The 23,619-nt window shown below is 38.6% G+C and overlaps 1 protein-coding gene across 3 annotated transcripts in view; it reads right to left on the minus strand.

Moving 5' to 3' along the window:
- Positions 1 to 23,619, minus strand: part of PCDH11X (protocadherin 11 X-linked) — a 438,322-nt gene that overhangs the window by 356,886 nt on the left and 57,817 nt on the right. Inside the window, exons 3-5 of one of the 3 annotated variants that reach the window (XM_032123758.1) lie at positions 16,786 to 16,833; positions 11,232 to 13,718; positions 2,787 to 5,048 (exon numbers count right to left, since the gene is read on the minus strand). In XM_032123758.1, the coding sequence (XP_031979649.1) occupies positions 5,043 to 5,048; positions 11,232 to 13,718; positions 16,786 to 16,833 (2,541 nt within the window). In that variant the 3' untranslated portion in view covers positions 2,787 to 5,042. Of the gene's footprint in view, positions 1 to 2,786; positions 5,049 to 11,231; positions 13,719 to 16,785; positions 16,834 to 23,619 lie in introns of those variants that run through there. The other 2 variants (XM_032123756.1, XM_032123757.1) reach the window with 2 other exon arrangements.

Below are 23,619 nucleotides of genomic sequence, written 5' to 3' on the forward strand. Positions count from 1 at the left end.
CAGCCACGGAACCCTTCTCTTAGGAAAGGATGGAAACAATGCTGAGAACAACAGACCAAAATTCAGCTCCTAATTCTTAGCTGGAGTTCAGCAATGAGAAATCAAACCTCATACCTCTGATACCATTGTTCAGCTTTTATTGGAAAAAAAGTGATTTCAGCTTGAATGAACACCTTCCTTGGAAATGAAAACGTAAATGATTAAAACCTGTTTAAAAGATTGAAAAAAGTCAATAGTGACCCTGAAAAATTCCTGGTATCACACTTAATATCCATCTCTATGCATACAAGTAGCTGAATTTGATTTACATGTGTCTATTTATGAAATAAGCAGAAGCTCACAATTTGGAGAAAACACAAAAATGTCATTTTCACTATATTTTCAGTGGCAAAATTTAAGAATATGAGTCTATTTAGTAGAAAAAAATTGCATTTCAGAATACTGAGAGACAGTATCAGAATGAGTAAAATAACCCAGCGAAAGAATCATAGCACTAAAACTCAAAACTGCACTTTTCATATTTGTATCCTAACCTCCAAGCCACCAAGAGTCATTTTCTCACATATTGAGAATCCAGTACACTCTCAGAAGGGAAGACAAATCTTCCAAAAATCAAATAATGTGGCAGATTGAAATCCTTAGAGCCTGGCTATCTTTCACAGCAAGAGATGCTGGGATAGGCAGATATCTGCAGTTCCAGCCTGTGCAGCAGTTACTGCCTACAACCTCTGCTAACTGAATGTGTCAGCAGTGGCGTGTGCACCCTCGTGCCCCTCACCTACACATGCAAACAAAATACATACAGAGACAGATATAAACACTCACAGTGCCTGGAAACATCCCTAGGAACCGTGTAACTCTCGGAATTCCTGCTTAGATTTCTTTGAAAAAATTGTAGACAAAAGAAATGTTCTGCTGAAGAGTATGAGGTTTTCAAAGAGGCACATTTCTTCTTGCAAAGCTTACGTGTGGCTACGTTATTTAAGTCCTAAACTGTGAAAAATACCAGTCTCCATAGATGCTTGATGGTGTGCATGCATTAAGCAAACAGACCAGAGGTGTATTTAAAAACAGTGCTTCTCCAGAAGGTATACAGAGATAATTGTCAAACAAAATTTATTTTAGAAATAGATAAATAAGACATAAAAGGAACAATGCTCAGTAATTCAATATGAAAGCAAAAATATATATATTCAAATTATTTGTTAAAAAGATTTTACAAATAATACGTAAGACCAGGATACACCATAAATATATGTTTTATGGCAAAATGTGAAATCACTGGCAAAGTGTAACAAAAAAAACCCTGCAGCATTACAGTTTATGTTAAAAATATAATTCTATTTACATCACAAACCAGCTTTGTTCCTGACAGCCCCCTACTGCCCTTCAGAAGTCCCCCACTCAATTAAACTCAGAAGGATTGAAATCCCCCAAAGTTCCTGAAGTGCCTCACTCGCTCTCAGGGGTGTTTGAGGTCGGGTGGGAGGGAGCTTTGGTAGACACAGAAATCCATAACAATTCCACGTGTTGGCAACACAGCACTGGATGCAGCCAGCTCGTCTGAGAGCCAGCCCTGGCTGCTGTGCTGGAGGGCTGGAAGCAGCCATGGGATCACTTAAATCTAAAACTGGATCAGTTAAATCTAAAACTGGCAATACATAGAGAAGTTTTCTTTTTGCTCAGCCACACTGGAACTGACCCAAAGCAGGCTCGAGAGCTTTCCCTACAGACACAGCCTGCTGCTCAGGGGATGAGGCAATGAGCTCCAGGGAAAAGGGGGAATGTCTTGAGGAGTTTATACTGAGGTAACTGTAATAATTGCAGTCTGAACTGTGATTAATATGTTGATATTCCAAAGAAAATATAATGAGTTGTCAATTTCAAAAGTAACGTTTGGTCAACTCAGTGATTTTTGCTCATAAGGTACTCTGACTTCTAAAAAGTCAGAAAAAAAATATTTCTGTGGGTGAAAATATTTGAGAAACAGAGTTGGTTCTGAAACACATGTACCAAGCTTTGACTCAGGGTATTAATACTATTTTAAAAAAAATAGAAATTTTTGACTGGCATTCATGACAGGAAAGTGTAGAAACTGATATCCAGCACACACACATATTCGGTCAACAAACATTAGGCTTTCATGAGATTTTCATGAACCCATTCAACCATCAAGAGGAAATCAGCTCAGAACAAGTTTTAAACCAGTCTATGAAAATACCACTTTTTAAAAAGTGATACTTAGATGTAAGAGAACAAAAATTGAAACAGAAAAAATGCATGAAACTGAGCCACTTAAGAGGTTGCTGGCTTTCCCTTAGGGCATTTGGAAGATTATCATATTTGGCTGGGCTGACTCATGAGAGAACCAGAGGAGAGAGATTACTGATTTGGACCAACAAACCATGTGATATACCTTTTATTTCATTGGTGTAACTTTAACAAATTTTAAAACCATCCTTGATTCTTTTATAATTACTTATTGGTAGACTAGAATGATAGGACCAGTGTAATTCTAGGGAAAAGTTGAGTTTCAGCTAAGTTAAAAGCAAAGGAACTCAAAATGAAGTCTATTTTTCTCTGAAAGCACATAACTGGCACATCTGGTACAAGAAAAGTACTTATCAAAGGTTCTCTTCATACTCAGTGTAACAAAGTAGGCACTTCTAGAGGGTATGCAGTCCTAAAATCAAAATAACCCGCTTTAGTCTATCTATGCCTTGTCACCACCAGAGAAAAAAAACTGAGAGCAACTACATGTTCACTTGAGATGACTAAATTACATCATCTCCACTCAGTATCCCTTGAGTTTAAAAAAAAAAAGTTTCAAGGTAAGCATTGAAGTTATTTGGTGCTTCTCTGAATCAAACATTAAATTTATGTATAGGGGTTTTCCCAAAAAGGAAATCCAACCTAATTCTCATAAGGAAAGACATCCAAAGACTCAAAGTAAAAACAGAAACTCAAAGTCTGTGAAATCATCCTGTCTGCCTGACAAAGCACTCTGAACAAGGCAGAAGGGTTGACACTCTTAAACATCACTGAATCATCCTACCACCCACCTAGGAAGCACCTCCACAAACTGCAGCAGCAACAGGCAGGACCATGTTTGGGACACTGAACAGCACTTCTGGGATTGGGAATGAACTTTAAACTGGCTGAATTGTGGCATTGAGTCAATAAATGTCACTGCATGTTTGACCACTGGAAGTGTTGGGGAATTTTAGTTTGAAGCATAAATGCTGCAAGGCTGTGATAAATAGGAACAGCAAAACTGTCTCACAGGTACATGAACTTCTTCCCAAGAAAATTATTCCATCACCAGAAATGAAAATTTCTCCGTAACAGTCATAGCTATAATTATGGAATACAATATGCTAAATTACAATACGTACTTCATTATTAATAGAATTTATTTTACAGATCAAATAGCCAAATACACATTTTTTTTTTGAAAGAGCCAGATAGCAAATGTGGAGCAAACTATAGGCAACAGTCATGGTAGACATTCTGCAGTCCAAGAACTGAGGCAACATGATTATTAAGTACAAGCCTATAAATATCTTTACATCAAACATACAGTAATGTGTAAGAATTCCATGTTGTAGTCTAATTCATGAATCATTAATAACCTCTTTCTTTAAAAGAAAGTTCTATATACTGTATACATCCCAGTTAAAAGCAGTGTCTGTATTTCACTTTATTCTAGCAAACTAATATTACACGTCTTCATACAAGTGCAGAACAGGGTTCTTTATACTCCTTTGCTTCCTAAGAGATTTCGCATTGCATATGAAGTTCTAATATTATAGATGATACATATTAAGCATTACTACCTAAAATGTGAGGCAATATACAAGAACTTGCAATCAACCTTCAAACAAAGCTATGATTCTCAAGTTTTATTTTGTAAATGAGCAGTGCTAAATAACAAATGATAATATTAAAACTTTAAGGGAAAAAAAAAAAGCAACAAACAACAAACAAAAAAGCCAACCAACCAACCAAAACAAAACCTTTATAGAAAAATATTTGGGGAAAAAACAAAAAAAAAAAAACAAACCAAAAAAACAACAGTAGGCCATTTCCACCCACGCCATGTGCTGGCTAACAGTGAAAAAATTATGTATACTATTTCCTATTTTATGACACTGAAAATCAAGCCACTGGATTTATGACTTTTTTTTTTTTTTTTAAATAAAAATACTTCAAAAGGTTAAATGTTTGGCACCTGTTAAACAGACATTATCTAGACTTCAGCAAGCAAAATGCAAATTAAAGTTTATTTTTAAAAGTTATGTGAATGCTTTCCAGTTATTTAAAAGGTGACCATTTATTACAAAATGTTGTGGATAAGAAAGCATGAAGTTCTAGTTTTTCACTACTACTATTGTGCCTAGAAAATGAGAAAGCAGTAACTTGATCAATTCTATTTATGACCCATAGCAGCAATATCATCATTAAAAAGATTATGGAATAGATATAAATAACACTTAATTCTTAACATGTGTAATGGTGCTATAAGTGACTACAACTCATTTGTTTTTCTTTTTAATGCAGGGAGTATAAAGAACTTTACATTCTCTTTTTAACATATGAATAAAATTTATTGCTCCCTTTTAATATATTCATAGAAACAAAATTCCTAATTGTTTCAACTAAAATAAATAAGGAAAAAATCTGGGACAAGAAGATGATTACAAGCAAAATAAATTTACCATAATCACCAACTGTGAAGAAGGATGGGTCACATTACTTTTTTTCTTAGCAAAACTACATTATAGAACACTATAGCACAACGTACTAAAATTTCTTTGTCTTTTCCTTTTAAAAAATTCTTGCCCTTGATACCTTTCAGTAGGGCAGCTTGAACAGTTCATCGTCACTTCCAAACCCCTCTGGAGATGAGGCGATAAATGTCTTCGGCAACCAGAGACAGGACAAAGGGCTTTCTCGTGCTATTTCCTTGTTTTCATATTTCCTGGCTTAACATCATTGAGTACACGTACGACTTCAGTACATAACATCAGCTGCGATGGCGTTCAGAGCTGGCAAACAGAGAAACAGCATGAGAAAAGCCCTTTCCTGCAGCATTTTCACCATAAATTGTCACGTTTGCTTCCAAATTGCTACCAAATCTCTACCACGTCAGGCACTGTGTGGTCTGGGATGTTCTGAGTTCTAAGTAACCAACCATTGCTGGTGTGTGTGTGTTCCCAGCACAGGCAAAGATCTCTACACACATAGCACAAATGCTGCAACAGAAGGAGCCACAGAAATAGCTTCTATGGATATTATTCTAAGTTTCTTACTCCTTTTTTTGCTTTATCCACTCAAACCCAAAGTGCTGTTGCAAGATTAGGGCTGTCAGAATGCTGCTGCACTACCTACAACAGGTTCTACAGGGTTTTTGTGGACTTCATACAAGAGCATCATTCCTAAAAGCATAAAATATTTTTTATTTGAAGAATTATTTTACATCTTTAATCTACATTTATCATCAACGGGGTTAGTCCTAAAGATTCACAGAAATTAAGCCATTCTGATCAATTATTTCACAGAAAAGAAAGCACTATCAATACCACAGTCACCAAGACACCAGCCACTCACTGGTCAGGAAATTGCTATCAACTGCAGATTATTGAGTGCAATACCTTCTGGGAGAAAACAGGAAAATAATCAAGTGGGAAAATTAAACCACAGTTAACTCAGACTTCATCGTTAGCAATAGTTTATAGCTAAGCAAGACATTTGAAATAACACAGCTGGGTCACAAGGAGGAAAGAGTAAATTTTTCAGTTATCCCACTGAAAAAAAAATGATGTGAAATGCACTTAATGTTTGAAATATTATATTGCTTCTAGCCCAAGGCAAGTGGCTGTTGAAGAGGGAGTTGTGTGTCATTCTGGCTTGCACAAAAAACACTCCGTTATTAATGCTGCAACCTCATTTACCAACTTCAGTATAAACTCAGTCAGTAAGGTCTTACTGGGGAAAAAAAAAGTGTATTTTTTGCCCGGGATTAGTTTGGGGTTTTTTTTGTCATATTCAAAACCTTTCATTATTTCCTCACACAAAACACAAATTTCTTTTTTACTCCTCCTCATGCTCTGTTTTTGCCTTCTACTATGAGGTAAAGGGGACACTTTCCAGATACCTTCCCCATGCTTTTCTAGAGAAAGGTATTAAAAGAAAACACCGAAGATTTTCTACGAGTGTTGCACAGAGGAAAAGCATTTTCTTGATCAGCTTTACTTCAGTAGTGATGCACATTTAAATAATTGCTTGCTAACTTATGACTTGCACACTTTGACTCATACTTCAGTCAGAAGTCTCTTCAAATTTCATTTTTTTGTGAAATGTATATACATGGCATCAGATCAGAACCCCAAGCAAAATTACCAGTCAGAAAATTAAGGTATAATAATGAGAATACTTAGAGTCATAGTAATCAATTTAGAAATGGCTTTTTGGAAGGGCTTATACCAACAGCTATTTAGCTAAAATTTAGGAGAAAATGTTCTTTGAGTGCAATTTACTCTTTATCTGTCAATGCAAAACACCAGTGTTATGTATATTTTACACCTCAGAAGCATCAGCCCTGCCTACCGATGATCACAGGATTCTAAATTAAACTCACTGTTATTACACAAAACAAAAAATCCTGCAGCTAAAGATTCACAGAACAGGTGAGTTTCAGAGCTATTATTTTCAGGAACAGTGCAATATTCCTTCAATTCACATCCTGAGCACACTGTTCTCATAGTGAGTGGGAAGCTATAATGACATTTCACCACATTTTAAATCAGAAAACCAAATATCCCATAACTGTAATCAGGTCTAAGCAGGCAGTGATAGAATCACAGAACTGAGACAGTGGGGCTCCAAAATGCTGTGTATTTTAAATGAGGTCTACTTCCCATTCAGATTTCTGTAAGGAGTGTAATGTCTATCTCCATCAGCTCCTAACAAACCAGTCCAGCAGAGACCCCTGTGTCATCTGAAATTTCTATTCCTAAGCGTGGGTAAATTCACAGATGATAGAATCCCGCCAACTGAACTCCCCTAATGAAGATTTGCATCAGCAAACATGACAAAAATCAATCTCCATGCCTGTTCCCTCCCTCAGCAGCTTCCCAACATGGTACAGTGTCCTGGCAGTGCAGCTGGATTCACGGACAGACCAGAGTCCAGCTGGACAGATGAGGGAGAACCCCTGCAAACAGCAGAGAATCACAGATGAGGAGCCCATTGCACCTTCCAGCTCCTCCAGTGGGAGAGGTGCTGCTTCAAGGGGCACTCACAGCTCCTCAGTAGCACCAAGGCAGAAAAAACTTGTTCTGAAGGTAAAGATAACAACCCAAAAGATCACAGGACCCTTCCTGGGTGACCAGCTGTAAATTTGAAAAGATTTCCCCTGTTCCTATAGTATTCATTCTACTATTTTCAAATGAAAGGCACATCTGAAATAGCATTCAGTAAAAGAAAGGGACAAGAAGAAGGAGGATGCAAGGCAAGTTCTGATGAATCTTTGCAGCATTACCTTCTTTGAATCAAGCTGCCACAGATAAAACTGTGCTCTATAATTATGCGTGTTTTGACTAGACAGGCTGATACCTAGACAGGAATCTGAAACGTCTGAATGTTGTTTTAAAGAACATGAGCAAAGATTTCAGATTTTGAAATTGTGTTACATTAAAATGAGACTAAAGAAAACTCCTCTCCCTTCTTTTCGTCATTCCCATGCAAATGCAAAGAGAATTAGAAGATTTGTGTCAGTCTGGAGCACTTCACACAGTTTGCTCCCACTGAGGTGAATGTCAAAAATAACTGAGCTTTTACAAAGCTTGCAGATAAATAAACTTTAAAGATGTTGTATGTTTCTGCACCAAAGAAAATTTCTGTGAGGCCCACGACTGCCAAAACAATGGAAACCTGATGACATGGAAAGTCAGTTTGATTTTGGAACACTCCAGATATCCTTATTTTGAAAAACCTTATTATGAATAAGCCCCTTCACAATTTATATCACTTGGTAAAACTCCTTTAAAAGAATTATCTCTACGACATCCCCCAAAAAAGCATGCTACTCTGAAGGTCTATTGCCACTGGTATTGATTAACTCCTCCTGGGTAACTTCAGAATAATATCAGTACCTCTGCCCCTCGCCTTTTCTCACAGACAAACACAGCAAAATTTAACCTCTCTCTTAGGGGACGTTACATTAAGACCATACTTTCCCTCTTCAGCTTCCTGTAGTTTATGATTCAAAGTGTCCTCAGCTGCTTCAGGAGTCTCCAATTGCTTCCCCATAAAAATTTCAGCTGTTGCACTGCTGTATTTATTTGCCCACATGACCACTAAAGAGATATTTTGGGGTTTTTTAGCAGAAAAACCTCTCCATCTTTGCTTGCATGCTTTTTGCGTATGACTGTTATAATGACTTTCTGTCATTTTATAGACTACTTAGACAAATTTAGCAGTAAAGCAAAGGCATAGTTTCCTTTCTTTAAAGACCTGAATCAATACCATTCAGACAGACACAAAATTTAGAGCTTCCAAAGAAAACATATATTTTTAGCTGTAACACAGTATTACTTCAAATATCTGAGTAGAAAGTCTTGCATGGACAAAACTAACAATAGTTGAGATGCGCAGCCTATAATAATATCAGTCCTCAAACTGAAGAGACACTTCACAGTGAACAGAATCTTCTTCAGGCTCCTTCAGAGAACTTTTGCCTTGTAAAAGAGCTGCACTAAGGTAAAAGTGATAAATGATTCTATTTTCCCCTTATATCAGGCATCTTATTTTCACTCTTCAAACTAGCACATCTCCCTTTAACTGAACTGTCTTTCTGTTCTCCAGCTTGCCCCACAGTTTTCTGCAAATTCAGAGAGTGCCTGGCACAAAATCATCCTGAACCACGAAAATCTGTTGCTCTCTGAGGCTGAAGGGTGGTGGGACAGCAGGACAACTGGAGCACCGTGCCTCAGGATTATTTTTATTTATATTTGTTTCTTCGTTTTATAGGCTAACAGAGACAACTCTCAAGTAGCCTGTCCTGAGACACCTTCCAAAGCCCCACTGCAGACAAAACTATCCAGGTTACAACACACAGAGCCAGGAGTGAGACTGATTTTAAAAGATCCATTGAGCTTTAAGAAATTCTTTACTCATTTTTACTTATCATGAAATATAATTTTCATTTCACAGTCCAACACAACACAAAGTATTTCCTCTAGTGGCCTCTCTTGCTCAATTTATGTAAATAATGCATTCATGAAATTATTTATATATATCTATCTTTAAAAAAAAAAAAAAAAAAAAGTGAATTCATGTGTTTGAAGGTAAACACTCTATCCAAATAAGTGTAAAGGGCCATTGTGATGATTAGTTACCCTTCCTCCACACAATGTTATCACTTTCATGCAGAAAAATATGCCTGAAATAAGGATAGCTGTAATTTTAACAAAATCAGTACAAATTGTAACAGTAATCTCTTTTCTTATCTATTCAGCATACATTCCTAACAACGTTAGGCGAAGCTCTATGAAGATAAGCTAATATCAGCTAGTGAGCATTAAAAAAACCCACAGTTCTATTCTGCTTTTCCAGATAGGAACCCCTGTAACAGATAAAAAGAAATGCTCCTTTTCGCCAACCAACTTCTGCAGAAGAGAATTGCTTTCCATTCTGCTTTCTAGCTTTTTACTGCCATAGAAGGGACTTTGAGAGTCATGAGCTTTCTTTCTTTGTTAGCTGCATTACTGCATGACAAAGTGTGTTTCAGCAGACAGTGGCAGAACCTTTTTGACTCACAGGAACTGTACCAGAACTCCATTGAAAGAAATCACTTAGATCAGGCCTACAGAAATGCTGAAAACAGCACTGCCCTCTCCTCGGTGACGGGAGTTCAAACAGATGAAGAAACTGGCAAGAGGCTTTTCTAATATGTAATGTAACTTAACGCATTGAAATATATTGAATAAAAAATGCTGTACATAGTGATATAGATTACCATACAAATTTGTGTTGGTAAAGGGAACAAAATATAATAAAATAAACAACAGAGCCTGAAATTTTCAAAGATATGATGACTGCATTTAATGCAAAGCTTTTTTTATGCATGTTGTTATCATTACAGCTGTAGTAAAACAAACCTCCCAGAATAAAATTCAGCTGGAGGAAGAACGTTAACAACTTAGTCATGCTGAGGATTTGTTCCCAATGAATATATTAAGTTAAATGTATGATCAAGCCAAAATGTATTATCAATAATAAAATAAGCACTCTTGAAGTACATGTTACTTTGATTAATTCCTTGACCAACTAAAGCTTAACTAGAAAACTATCCCCACTGAAAACTTTGTGATACTTACGAAGAAAGAGAAGTAAACAGAAAAACAGAAAAGTTTTATTAAACTGTTCAGAATATGGATAAACACTAGATTCTATCTCCAGTGACTTAAAGGTTTTCTGTGGAGTCTTGAAGAATAAGGGGTACTTTAGTTCTCAATTTATTTTTAATATTAAGCTGAGGATTCTTTAGGCATTTCCTTTGTTGTACTGCATTTCTATGAAGCTAATACCTAGTTTATCAGGCAGAGCAGCAAATAAGTGAGATCAATTATGCTGATGCTTCTATTTTTCCCTAACTTTGCCTGTCAGCTGTGTCGTTCCACCAGATTTAATGCTCCTTCCAGTCTGAAAATGGCACTGAAACTCTCGGAGGAAAATCCTCGCCCGCTTCTGTGAGACCTTGAAGCAAAGCTACGCCCAAATGAAGGCTGCAATTCCAGACTCCATTAATATTAAGAACCACTTATGAGCTCCTGTAAAGCTTTATTGCTTTCCACCTGGCCTGGATCGCTTCGATCCTCGAGCACACCAGACTGGAGAGGACAGTCCCACCGCCCCCCGCGCCTCCCGAGCTGCTCGAGGTCCCGCGGCGAGGCGGGAAGTGCCATGCTGCCATCTGCAGTCGGGATACCACCAGAGGGATCTCTGCCTGCTCAGTCTCCTCACAGACAACACTCTTTTCCTTTCTCATTTTCTCCCTTACCGCTGAGGAAGCTTGAATTGTTTACTTTGCAACACCTCAATGGAATATGAACTTTCAGACTTTTACTCCTTGCAGGAGAATTTATCTTGCAGCACTTCAAACTAGAGTTATAGGATTGGCAAAGTAAGGAGGGAAGAAGGAAGAAAGCACCTTAAAATTCCATTACCTGTCTGGTGTGTATGGGGCCTGGGGTCTTGAAGCCTCCTTGACAGCTGCATTCAGAAACACTGTAAGGGTCCGAGCTGCTGGATGAACACTTGGAAAGTGAGTCACAGCCCACCACAAAGGTGTTATCTAGAGGCAATTCCTGAATGACATGGTGCTTCTTGGGGGGTACAGGAGTCTCAGGTTTAATTTGAAAGGTAGGCTGCGGAGAAGCAGACTTGTAGTGCTTTGCTAAGTCTGGGCTATCAGGTTTAAATGTGGTTGGTGTGGTGGCCCAGTTATACTTTCCCATAGTCTGTTCTTCTAGCTCTACGGGAATGTCTAAAGTGCCATTTATGTGCTCGTGGCCAGGGTCATCAGGCTTAGATTCTTCAATAGTCACAAAGTTGAGGAGGAGACTTTTTGGAGAGCGCTTCTTCTTCTTCTTCTTTTTCTTGATCTGCCTATTCTCTTGGTTGGGGGAAACCCATTCACCACTCTGCTTATTTTTTTGGACAACCTTGTGCCTGGGCGTCTGGCGGCACCGGACTAAAGCGGTAACAAAAATTACCAGAATAACTGTCATGGTGCCTGCAATAATGGCAATGATGATCTTGACATAATCATTGGTCTGTGGGGTTATCTCACCATCCCCAATGTTCTGGCCAACTGGAGTTTCCATATTCCTACGCACCAACTCTTGCACATAGGAGCTGTTGGTGACCGTCTCGTTCACAAACAAGTGCACAAGAGCTATCGTGTAAAGAGACTCCGGCTGTCCCAGGTCATTCACTTTGATCACCAGTCTGTGCAAGCCATGATCTGATGTAATCACCTTCTCTTTCAAAGTAATATTGCCTGTTAATTGGTCAATGGTAAACAAGCCCCTGGAGTTCCCACCTATGATGCTATAGCGGAGCTCTGCATTCATTCCCGTGTCATTATCAACTGCAAAGACTTTAGTAACTACAGAACCTGGGCTGGCTGACGTTGGGACCAACTCATAGGAATAATTAGATGAGGGAATAACAAAAACAGGCCTGTTATCATTTACATCAACAACATTGATGGTCACTTTGGCAGTTGAGGAACGCTGCAGTCTTCCTCCATCCACTGCTTTCACCTGGAAAGTGTATGACCCCTGCTGCTCCCTATCAAAGGTTATATTAGGTCTTATTACACCAGTAAGTGGATCTATAATGAAATTATCTCTACCATTTAAGATAGAGAGAGTGACCGCAGCGTTGTCTCCCGCATCAGCATCCGTAACTGTGATAAGCCCCACTGTGCCATACATGGGCAGGTTTTCTGGCACATAGAAATTATATTCATTATGTGTGAAAGCAGGGCTGTTATCATTCTGGTCCAGCACCGACACCGTCACGGTAGCATTGGTCTGCAAAGGTGGCATCCCATTATCCTTAGCCAGCACAGTGAAAGAGTACCTGTCTTGCTTTTCTCTGTCCAGCTTTCTCACTGCTGTCAGGATGCCTGTACGGCGGTCCAGGTTGAATATTGGGGGCGCATCGGAACCCAGGATGTAGCTGATCTCAGCATTCCGCCCGCTGTCGGCATCCGTAGCACTGATCTTGGTTAGCTGAGTACCAGGAGCGTTGTTTTCAGGGATGGAAAGACCTATGATAGGCTGTGTGAAAACTGGGGCATTGTCATTTTCATCTTTAATTTTGATCAGGAGCATTGCAGACTGGTTTAAGGGAGGCTTCCCCGAATCCGAAGCCACAATTTTGATGGCATATTCCCGTGTCGCTTCATAGTCTAGAAACGTGGCTGTCTCCAGGAGAAACTGATTATCAAACACTGGTTTTAGCCTGAAAGGGATATCGTGGTCTGTAAAACAGGTAACTTTCCCATTCTGATCAGCGTCCTTGTCCATCACTGTTATCAACGCAATTTTTGTATTAAGGGGAGCCTTCTCAGACAAAAGCACCGTCCCATTCACCGGATTGATGATGTACCTCGTGTCTATAGATGGGACATTGTCATTAATATCTGTGACATTAACAGTCACTGTTGCTCTTGATGGCGTTGAGCTGCCATCGCTTGCCAAAACAGTTAATTTGTGCACAGGAGATTCCTCCCTGTCCAGTGGTTCCCTGATGGTGATGAGGCCAGTGGTGTTATCGATGGCAAAGAGCCTTTTGGCCAGGCTGGAGATCTGATTGCTGAAATAGAAGTGGATCTGTGCATTTGAGCCCAGGTCTGCGTCGGTGGCGTGGAGCTGGGAGACAGAGGTGCCCACTGGGGCATTTTCTGGCACGCTGACCTCGATGTCGTTCTCTTTGAACACCGGGCGGTTGTCGTTGACATCGGTCACTGTGACCTGCAGGATGGCAGTGCTGGACCTCGGGGGGCTCCCACCATCCTCAACTTTGATTTTCATCACATAGGTGTCCTTCTGCTCCCTATCCAGGATCTGCTGGACAATCAGTTGAGGCCACTTATCTCCCTCAGGTGTCTCAGTTATGTCAAGACCAAATACATTTTGACCCTACAAGACACAGAAAGAACACACTTTAGCTTGACAGTGTATTTAAACAGAAAAGAACCACATTATTTTTCTGAAACTGTCATGGAATATATATTTATACATATACTCTATACAGGAATATACATTTTTATATTTATCTTTATTTTTCAACATCTGATTTTGCTTTAAGCTCCAGAAACTTAAGAAAGCTCCAGAGCAAACACAGCAATAAACAGATACTCTAGAAACTAAAGAGGAAATGTGGGAGTGATAGTGATTTTTTTCATCCAGATTCTCTATTTCTAAAGAAAAGCTATTAAATTCCTGGACAGATGTGATTCAGATTTTGTATTGTATGAGTGAGTGTGGAAGTGAGGAATGAAGCCGAAGTTCAGTCACTGGAGGACCTATACCAGTATTCAATTTCAAGGAAACCATCAAAGAAAAAGGGATTATTTCTGTTTGTGGAGCAACTTTGGACATGATCTGAAATCATTAGCATAAAAAAAACCCCAACACCATCACTGAAAAAGTGCTTATTACATAATTCAGGTGTCTGATGATACAGGCAAAACTAAATCGTAAGAGTTCATGAGAAATATATTTAAAAACTCATTAAAAATATTCCTGCATTCATCACTGTATGTTTTATATTTGTAGTGAAAGTACAATCCCAGTGAAAAAAGATCTATTTTCATTCCAAAAAAAATCACAGAACTGCAAGATCAATTTGAAAATGATCAATATTTTTCATGGGATTTGTTGAACATCTCTGGAACGGTACCAAAATGCTCCATATATTGCACAAACACAGCTTTTTAAAAAACACTAGTGCTGACAAATCCGCTAAAATAAATACTGAAATCTAGAACTACATTCCCTCTCTCTTCTGCTGTCTCTTCAGACAAACAGGAATTAAGAATATTGTAATTACCCTCTTTTCTCTTATCTCACCAGTTAGAGGAATGATGTAAAGGCAGTTTTCCAGCCACATCTTCCATAAGGGCAGGGCTAGAAGGCAGATGGCTGATGCTGAATGCATGGGATGACCAGAAATGAGAAGGCAAAAATAAAACTGTGGACTAATTAGGACTTTCTTTTTATGTGTCCTATTTGTAATAATGAACAACTGTTCCTTCTCTGCTTACTCTGCTCATCTTTCACCCTCACTCGGGTAACTGCCACGGAATCACAGAATGGTTTGGGCTGGAGGGGACCTTAAAGATCCTCTCATTCCAAGCCCTTGCCAGAGGCAGGGACACCTTCCACCGGACCGGGTTCAGTTGTGTTCTAAACTGGTTTGAGACACTCCAGAAGAAAGCAAAAGAAAATGTTCCCAGTGTTCAAGGTTCCTCATTTCTCATTAGTTGCAAAAGATTTGTACTCCCTGTATCTTGCCACCCATCATTAACTGACTGCATTTATAGCTTCTATACACTCCTGGGTGAGGCTGGACTCTTTCATTGATTTGTTTCCTCAAAGCCAGATTTTGACCTTACATAAGCAATCTTTTATTTCATGAGACAGAACTATTCATCCACATATCCAAAATTACTGTGCCACTTGCACAGCACTTGTGACAACATTAAGTTGCAACTGGGGACAGTACAAAGTAAACTGGAACACATTTTGAAGTAATTGAACAAATACAGATTTGGCTTCTTTAGCACAAGGCATGAAAATGTAAGACCTGCAAATTGTTTCTAAATCAAGATATATATTTTGAACCAATTAGGGTAAATTTTAGACTGGTAATTCTATGTTGATAGGAAGCAGAGCAAGAGTTTCCTCTTCGTATTCAATCTGGCTAGCAGTTATTTGCAATAAATTTCATAATTACTAGGAAATTATAAATTATATATTCTATGCTTTAACATAGATTCCAGAGGAAAGTAAGTAACAGAAGCCAGAGTAAAAGCAACCTGTCAGCTCTCTTTACTTCTCTATTTGCACACAAGTTGACAGATGGGCACTGATTATTCTGTCATTAGATCCCACAACTACAACAAGAACTTCACACAGACTTTGAATTCACGTGGCTGTACATGTGTGTGCCCATCTCTGCTTTTCTTATCAAGTATGGGAGAGGGGTTTTTCATCACAGCATATGAGTTTGATATAAAATATGGTGCTTTAGCTCCCCATCACCAGCAGTGAGTGACTAGAGAACAGCAAAGAATGCAAAGATCACTTCCAAGTTCATTATTAATGCTTGAATAATGTTCTGTGGAAAGAAATATTATCCATGTCTATTTCTTCTTATTCTTTACAGGTTTAGACATCTTTTTAAACCACAGAAAAACCATTACAGAGAAGTAGAAGTCTCTTAGTTCTAGCAACACTATTTCACGTTATTTAAGAGATAAGGTTAGGTGTGACATGCTGCAAATTAACAAACACATTTTCTAAGAACAGAGTTCTCACATTCTAAACATTCAAAAAAAAAGATGAAACATGCAAGAAATATATTTTTAAGATTATAAATATCTAATTCTCTCCATTATGAGCAAAGACATTGAGAGCTAAAATGAGAAATATGATGAAAAACCTTCAGGATTAATTTATTGATGTTGAAGTAAATGGCTTTACCATCATTAGGACTGTGAAGATAAAATTTCCATTAGGGTCAGATTTCAATTTGGACTGAACTGTGCCTCAGTCACCACATTATCCCAGTGTCCTGAAGGATTTGTGCACACTGGGGAGGGCACGAATCCATAGGAAAAACATAACAGATAATTAACAGTTCCAGAGTACCTTTGGCCATTAAAATGGCTGGTATAAATAATTTGCTGCATCAATATCTCTACCCCAGAAGAATGGGGGTGAGAAATAAGAGCGATTGACTTTTTAAACTTAAAAATACTGTTTAAACACTAACTATAGGAGGCAAACCAAGGTTATGCCTATCTCAGAGCCTGGATTAGCTTTGAAGATGTTCTGACCCTGCTAACCAGATCCTTTATCAGGGCAGTAAGAAGCTCTGTTACCTTATTCAATTTTCATAACATCCTTTTCCATGGATTTATGCACACAGTCTCTCAAATAATGCAACTTTCATGTTGAACACTCCCTACTGTATATTTACCTGGTCATTTGTAATGGATCCAAATGTCCTTTTCGGAGCTGTTTTGGGCTGTCATGTGAATAAAAAATTAGAGAGTATTTTAAAAATTGCAGCATTTAGGTGGTTTCATAAATACATAATCAATGACACACAGACACGTAGTGTGATATGCTAGAGCAGCTTCTAAGTGTTACAGACAGGGCTGGATGTGACAAAGTGCACCAAAAGTCTACACACAGATATGGCAGTATCACAGCATTTCATCCCAGGATCCTGTTAAATCTGTGGGGTACTGACTGCCTGGACATTGTTGGGAAGAATGGGAAAACAGACCAGCTTCTGGTTAATGCTGGTAACAGACGCTCCAATGTGTTCAAAACGTCCTATGGACTTACACTTGCAGACCAGTACGTTGGCAGAAGGCAGGAATTTCTCAAAGAAGTGGGGAAGGGAAAGAATATTGTGCTAAATAACGATACAAACCCAACTGCTTGTGATACAAAGTACTCACATTAAGAGAGGCTACCAGTGATCATTCCTTAAAACATAAAAATTATGTAATTGTGCCTAACAAGGATCCATTGTTAGCTGACAAAGGGGAGATCAACACTGTCCTCAATCTTCATTCAAAAGAGGATTCTGAACCTCCAGAGAAAGCCACAGCAGCAAAGACAGCTCATTGTTTTGTGTCTACAGCTTCACCCTACACTTATTATCCATACTCCATGCACTGTAAATGACAAACACATCAAGTGATGTCTTTGGCTCAACTGAATTCTAAACAGAAGTCAAGGGCCAGACTACATGCACAGCTCAAACTTTTACTAATATTCTACACTAACTCAGTTCAATGGCTATTGCAACACACTAGAAGTACACATTTATCACATGTTAACAATCCTATTAAAAAAAAAAAAAAAGGAAGAAAAATAAAAAGATTAAAAGATTGGCTTCTCATCAGTAAATCAGTAATTCATTAAAGTAACCACTTAATTAAAAACCTTTGGTTGGAAAGTAGTTTTGAGTCCAGAGGACCTTAAAATCTTTTCAGAAAGTCCAGAAAATAATGCAGGTTTGCTAACTGCTGGTTATTTCACATGGAACAACACAATCTTTGCAGGTCTTCTGCAGAACTACAAGATGGGTCCCAGACACTTTTTCCTTGCCTGTTTTTGTCAAGACATACAGAACTGCTCTGTAACTGTGCTATCAGCAAAGGAGAGAGTACAGCAGCACAACTTCAGTTCTTAGTGCAGAAAAACAGACCACAGTTACACGGTGGACAACTTTTTCTATAAAAGCTGAAAACTAAACTTGCATTTTTCTTTCAAAGGTGCTACTTTGGTTGTGAAATTGTGAATTGCCAAAGCCAAGTTAAAGCCTTAAACACAAAATATTCCACATGGTAGGCGATAATGGATCTATGTGTCTATAATGGGTGCATATGAATGCACTCAGATCCAAACTACCCTAAGTGTGCAGCTCTCATAAAGGCCCCTTGTCTGCTATTACTCACACAGTGTGCAATTTGCTGTCCATACATTCTAGAAAATTACCATTTGTTGGACAGCTGTCCTGCTTAAAGACTCCACAGTCACTCCTCTCATGACATCCCACAGCTTACAACCCAAAGTTACTGGAAATAAGTGTCATTAGTACCAGCAGTTACCTTATGAACTGAATGGGAGAACTTCAAAGGAGAAAAATGACATTACAAAGGGAAGAAGTTTTTTATAATGCAGACCTCAGCAGATGCAGAGTTGCTTACAGATTTGAAACACTCTCTTTGTCAAAGCAATGCAGCCTTTTAATTTGTAGGCCAAAATTCTTAAGACTTTTGTTCAATTTATGGTTTTCTGTCAGTGTCAGGCACTGTTCCCATTGGTTTCCTTCAAAGCAAGAAAAAAGTTTAGCTTGGAATAAACTGAACTTTCAGGTTCAGAACCACAGTAGAAACAGGACTTGGAAGCAGCCAATTATGCATAAACCTGAAGTGCATTTTTGGCATTCAGAATCCTAATTAGCTCCATTCCTATGTAAAAGTTGAGGACATCATATTATTAGCAATGTCTACACCATAACTTGCTACTTTTCCTCCTCCAATTACATAAGAGCTCCTATAAATGGAAAACGCTGCCAAAATTTCCTCTCCAGATCCACAGCCACACACAAAGCAGCTCTTGTCCCATGAAGCAGGCAGCAAGCACAACGCTGTGGATGGGATCAATAGAACACAAGGACAATAATGAACTATCTTATGCTGGAAAGGAACGTAAAAAGTACAACACGGAATCAAAATGAGGACAATCAATACATTTAATACTGATTTTCTGAAAAAGAAAAGAAGAAATAAAATCTAGGAGGTTTACCCTAATTTACAGGAAATTACTTCGTTGGAAATATAAATTTAATGTTAAATTTAATGTTGCTACAACAACACTTAAACAGTCCTAAGAATTGCATTGCTGGAGTCTCCTTAAACTTTTTTGGAATACTTGGTCCCTTTTGTAAGGAGCCTTTTTCAATCTTGTCATGTTCTAAACATTGTCAACTTTATTTTCTAAGATAGATAGATATGAGATAGGCATATTTTTTTCTGAGATGGAACATTTTTTCATCCTACTCAGCTCTTGGCATTCAATTGTCAGACCATGTTTATTGGATCATGTTCACCTCCATTGAGGAGAAACAATCAGAGACAGGGAAAACTATATTTTTAATTTATTTACTTTTTTTTGCTGGCCTTATTTCTTCAGTCTACCCTTTAAGCAAGCCTGAAACTCCATACTTTAAAAGTGTTAATATTTTTAACTACAAGCTTTACAAGGGAGAGAACAGGAGGAGCTGGAAATTGGCAACCCACATACACTTCACATTTTCAAGACTGCACCAGATTTCATGAATAACTCTCTTTCTATAGCACATCTTTGGCCTTTGAAATGTTGTTTCAAGTTGAATTGTTTGTGGGTTCGTAATTAAATCTAATTTATCTTTTCAAACACGGATGAAAATTTAAAAAACCAAGCAAACAAAACCAAAACCTAAAGCAAAACAGAAACCTGTATATTTTCTTTTAATAGAAATTCACTTCATCCACCTCTACAAACTAGGGTGGGAGTAATGGTGAACCCAGACTGCTGCATTAACAGGACACAAAATTACCAAGAAATGGCTTTCAAGGAACTGGGCCATTACTTGAGGGGTCTTTCACAATGCACTGTAGACATACAATTACATATTTCAGAAAAATACACAGCTGCACCACAAAACTGCAAGGAATTTATGTTCACAATACTCCTGCTACATAAGGAGTTGTACACTAACTAAAGATGGGAAACTGAAGTACAGAGACACTTTTATCAATTGTCCAAAGTTTGTAGCTGGTCTGAAAAAGGCAGCCATTTCTGAGTTAACAATCATGTTTAAAATTAAACTTTAGAACTTTGAACTTTAAAAACCAAGCATTATAACGTAACTTTGGGAGCTAGACTTTAGAGTTTTAAACTTCAAGCAAAGTTCTTTCATTTAGAGACACTTTTACCAAAACAAGGGAGGTCAACAGCTGCAGGTAACAACCAGGGAGGCAACCTCCCCTCTTAATCTCCTCCATTATAGTTGTTCAGAAATATTCACAGACATCCTACTGAACAAAAAGCTACATTTTCAACACCCTGAGGATATTCAGATTAAGGTATTAAACATGTTTGAGCTTTGCTCTGAATTCCCATGATAAAGCTCCAGACGTCTGACTTGCCTTTCAGTATGTTTCTGCCTTTGGAGTCTCACTATAGATATATAATGAAGGAAAAAAAAAAAAATTAGGATTTATATCAGGCAACAATACATCCAACAAGTGAATTTTGATATTTGCATTATACAAGGTGACAGTTACATATTTGCTCTATTTCCTAGCTGAGAACAGGCACAGAACCGAGGACCTGCGAGAAAGAGAAATAAATGAGTACAAGCCTCCAACGCAGCACTGTGCCTTTGGAGGGAAGCACTAACAATTCTGCACTGCTGCTCAGAACAGCTCCTAAATCACAACCTCATTTTGCCTCAACAGCCAAAGGCAGTGTCTCAGCTCCCAGTGGCACATTTGGAGCTTGGGTGAGCGCTGCCGGTGTTGGCGCGGGGTGAACCCGCTGTGCCCTCCCGCTCACGACCTGCTCCGTGAGCACATCAGCACTGCCAGGCAGAGGGGATTCAAACTGACAGCCACTTGTACACCAGAAAACACAAACAGCCCAGACAGTTCTGAAAATTCCTTTGCTCCAAAGCAGGGGCTGTGCAGCATCCCCAGCTTGCAGCGATTTCAGTGGAAACTGGCGGTCATGGGTACATGAGGATTCGGCTTGTGGCAAATGGGATAACAAAATATAAAACAGACTGAAATCCTCGTGCTTTGTTGAAAAGGAGCCCAAATATTTGCAGATCAACATTAATTAAATTAAAAATTCATTTCATTAAATTAATCTCATTCCCTCTTACACATACATGCACACAAATTCAAAGTCTATGATATCTTTAAACACACGGCACCTTCATTAAGACAAACCCATATTCTAACCTCTGATATTGTTGCTTTTCCAACAAGTTGTTTAGCATGATTGTCTTCTTTGACCTAAGACCCTTCCAAAACTAAAGTTCAGCTGGAAGCAAAATCACAGTATCTTCCCTTTATGCTTACATTTCTAGGAAAAATTGCTGACGAAACTTTCATCTGAATAGCAGGAGCATCTCTCACATACATGGAACCCCCCGCACTTCCAGAAAACACAAGGACATTCCTTCATGTGCAGGCATGGCACTTTAATGTCCATGTGTCACTGCTCTATGAATGTTGATTAAAAAATCCAGTCTTAATGGAGAAAATTCACAACCCATGTGGGCAAAAATGTAACAGGATGAGAAGAAAAACACTCTAGCAGAAAAGAGTTTACATCCTCCACTTGGAACAGATTTCCTCCAGCTTCCACAAGCAGGCTTTTGGAATTCTAGACCTGTCACAAATACTGCAGAAATGACCTGATCATAAGCCTCTCTCAAGGCCTCCACTCTGCAGGGTTTTGTAAAAATCAAAATAAGAAGGAGTATGTGTGTGTGACATTTAAATGCCACAGGATCAGTTTTGCTTTTGAAAGAAATAAAGCTATACTTTTTCGAGGAATGAAAACTTATCCTTTTTTTATTACTCTCAGAGAATAACAGTGAGATTCCCACATTAAACTGTAAAAGTAGGTGACGTATGCAAGTGCAAGATGCCACTTCAGTGCACATGGGAAGACAATAAATAATACTGCAATTTCAGAGTAATAAATGGGAGACAGCAGCTGAGAAGACATACAGAGTGACACTACTAAAAATATTCCAGAGACACCGAATTCTGAAACTCAGTGAATAAAACTCTTTTCACCATACTGATCAAGAAGAGTAGGGGATAAACCAAAAATGTATTTTCTGGTGCTAGGTTTCTCAGGAAGAGAAATTCTTCCTCCTCCAGTTGACTCCTATTTATCTGACTCACTAGAACAAGTGCAAGATAAAAAAGAAGAAACATTTCCTTACTGTAAGGCAGCAACTCGAGTCTGAAAGTCAATTTCGAAAAGAAATCTCTTGCTACCTGTGTGTATTGAAAGTTCTAGCAAATAAATTGTTCTGAGCTTCCAGTTAATGAGTTATATTCCGAGAAAATGCTTCCCTGTGAGTTTGGGATCAAAAATCTTAAAAGTGTATTTGATTTATACTTCAATATATAGTTTTACTCAAGAATATATTCCCTTCTAAAAACAAAAATAAAATTCCAATTTCACTCTAATTGAACACACTTGAACTACTTCTCGGTCTTAAAATCAGAGATGGAATTGATAGAACTGATTTGCAAGCAAGAAAATAAATTTAAAATATTGGAATGGCATGTTTACAAGGGAAACACCAAACACCCATCATTCCCCTCCAGCTTTTCTGCTCAATTTTTGTTCAGTGTTTATATTCCCTAATAGCAGTTCAGTCATGAATATACACTAAAAATTATGGCTAATGGGCAGGGATTTTTCCTCCAAAAGGAAAAAAAAAAAAATCAAAGAAAAACGTAAGACCATAGAACACATAAGCCAATATTTAAGCATGAAGAACACCAGCTTGAAAAGGTAAATATAATACCCATCTCCTGTTGCAAAGATCTAGCTTAGTCTCACCAGGTAGCATGAATCCTCCAATAAATTGTGAACTGAGACAAACCCTCCCACAGCTGATAGGGAAGAACGCGGAGCGGTTAACGCTAGGAGTGAAGTGAGTGATGGGTGTACGTCCACAGCAAGGTTAATGCCAGAGTAAGTAAAAGCTCAGGAGTTATTTAGCAACGTGACTGCCCTCTCAGAAACTCTGCTATTCCAGAAAAAGCAAATTAAACAAAGTTAGGCGAAGCCATCTCTGCCCAGTAACTCATACAACCCAAGTCATAGGGAAAAACCAAGCTTTCCCAGGTCTGGGTCCACGTGATGTACTTTCCTGAGGTGAATTCAATCACTGTCCTAAAACAGATGTTCCCAAACAACAGCTCACATATTGTTTGTGGTACAATAAAACTCCGTAATAGGCACACACAAAAATTGGACCTGAGGCCTCTTCCTCCGTGAAAAACGTGAACAGCTTTGGGGTTTCAGCCAGGAAGGCGTCAGGGTGGCAAACAAGAAGTGAAAACTTCCCCCGGACTCCTCCCAACTGCTCCACTCTGATCATAACCCCCGGTTAAACACCCAGCACAGTGCCCAGAGCCTTCATCCAGCTTTGAGACACTTGCTAGCAAAGACAGCATCTCTCAGCCACACGCAGGTTGGAACCAGGAAAAGGCCT

The sequence above is a fragment of the Corvus moneduloides genome, chromosome 14 (assembly GCF_009650955.1).
Source record: "Corvus moneduloides isolate bCorMon1 chromosome 14, bCorMon1.pri, whole genome shotgun sequence".
In the NCBI taxonomy this organism is placed as follows: domain Eukaryota; kingdom Metazoa; phylum Chordata; class Aves; order Passeriformes; family Corvidae; genus Corvus; species Corvus moneduloides.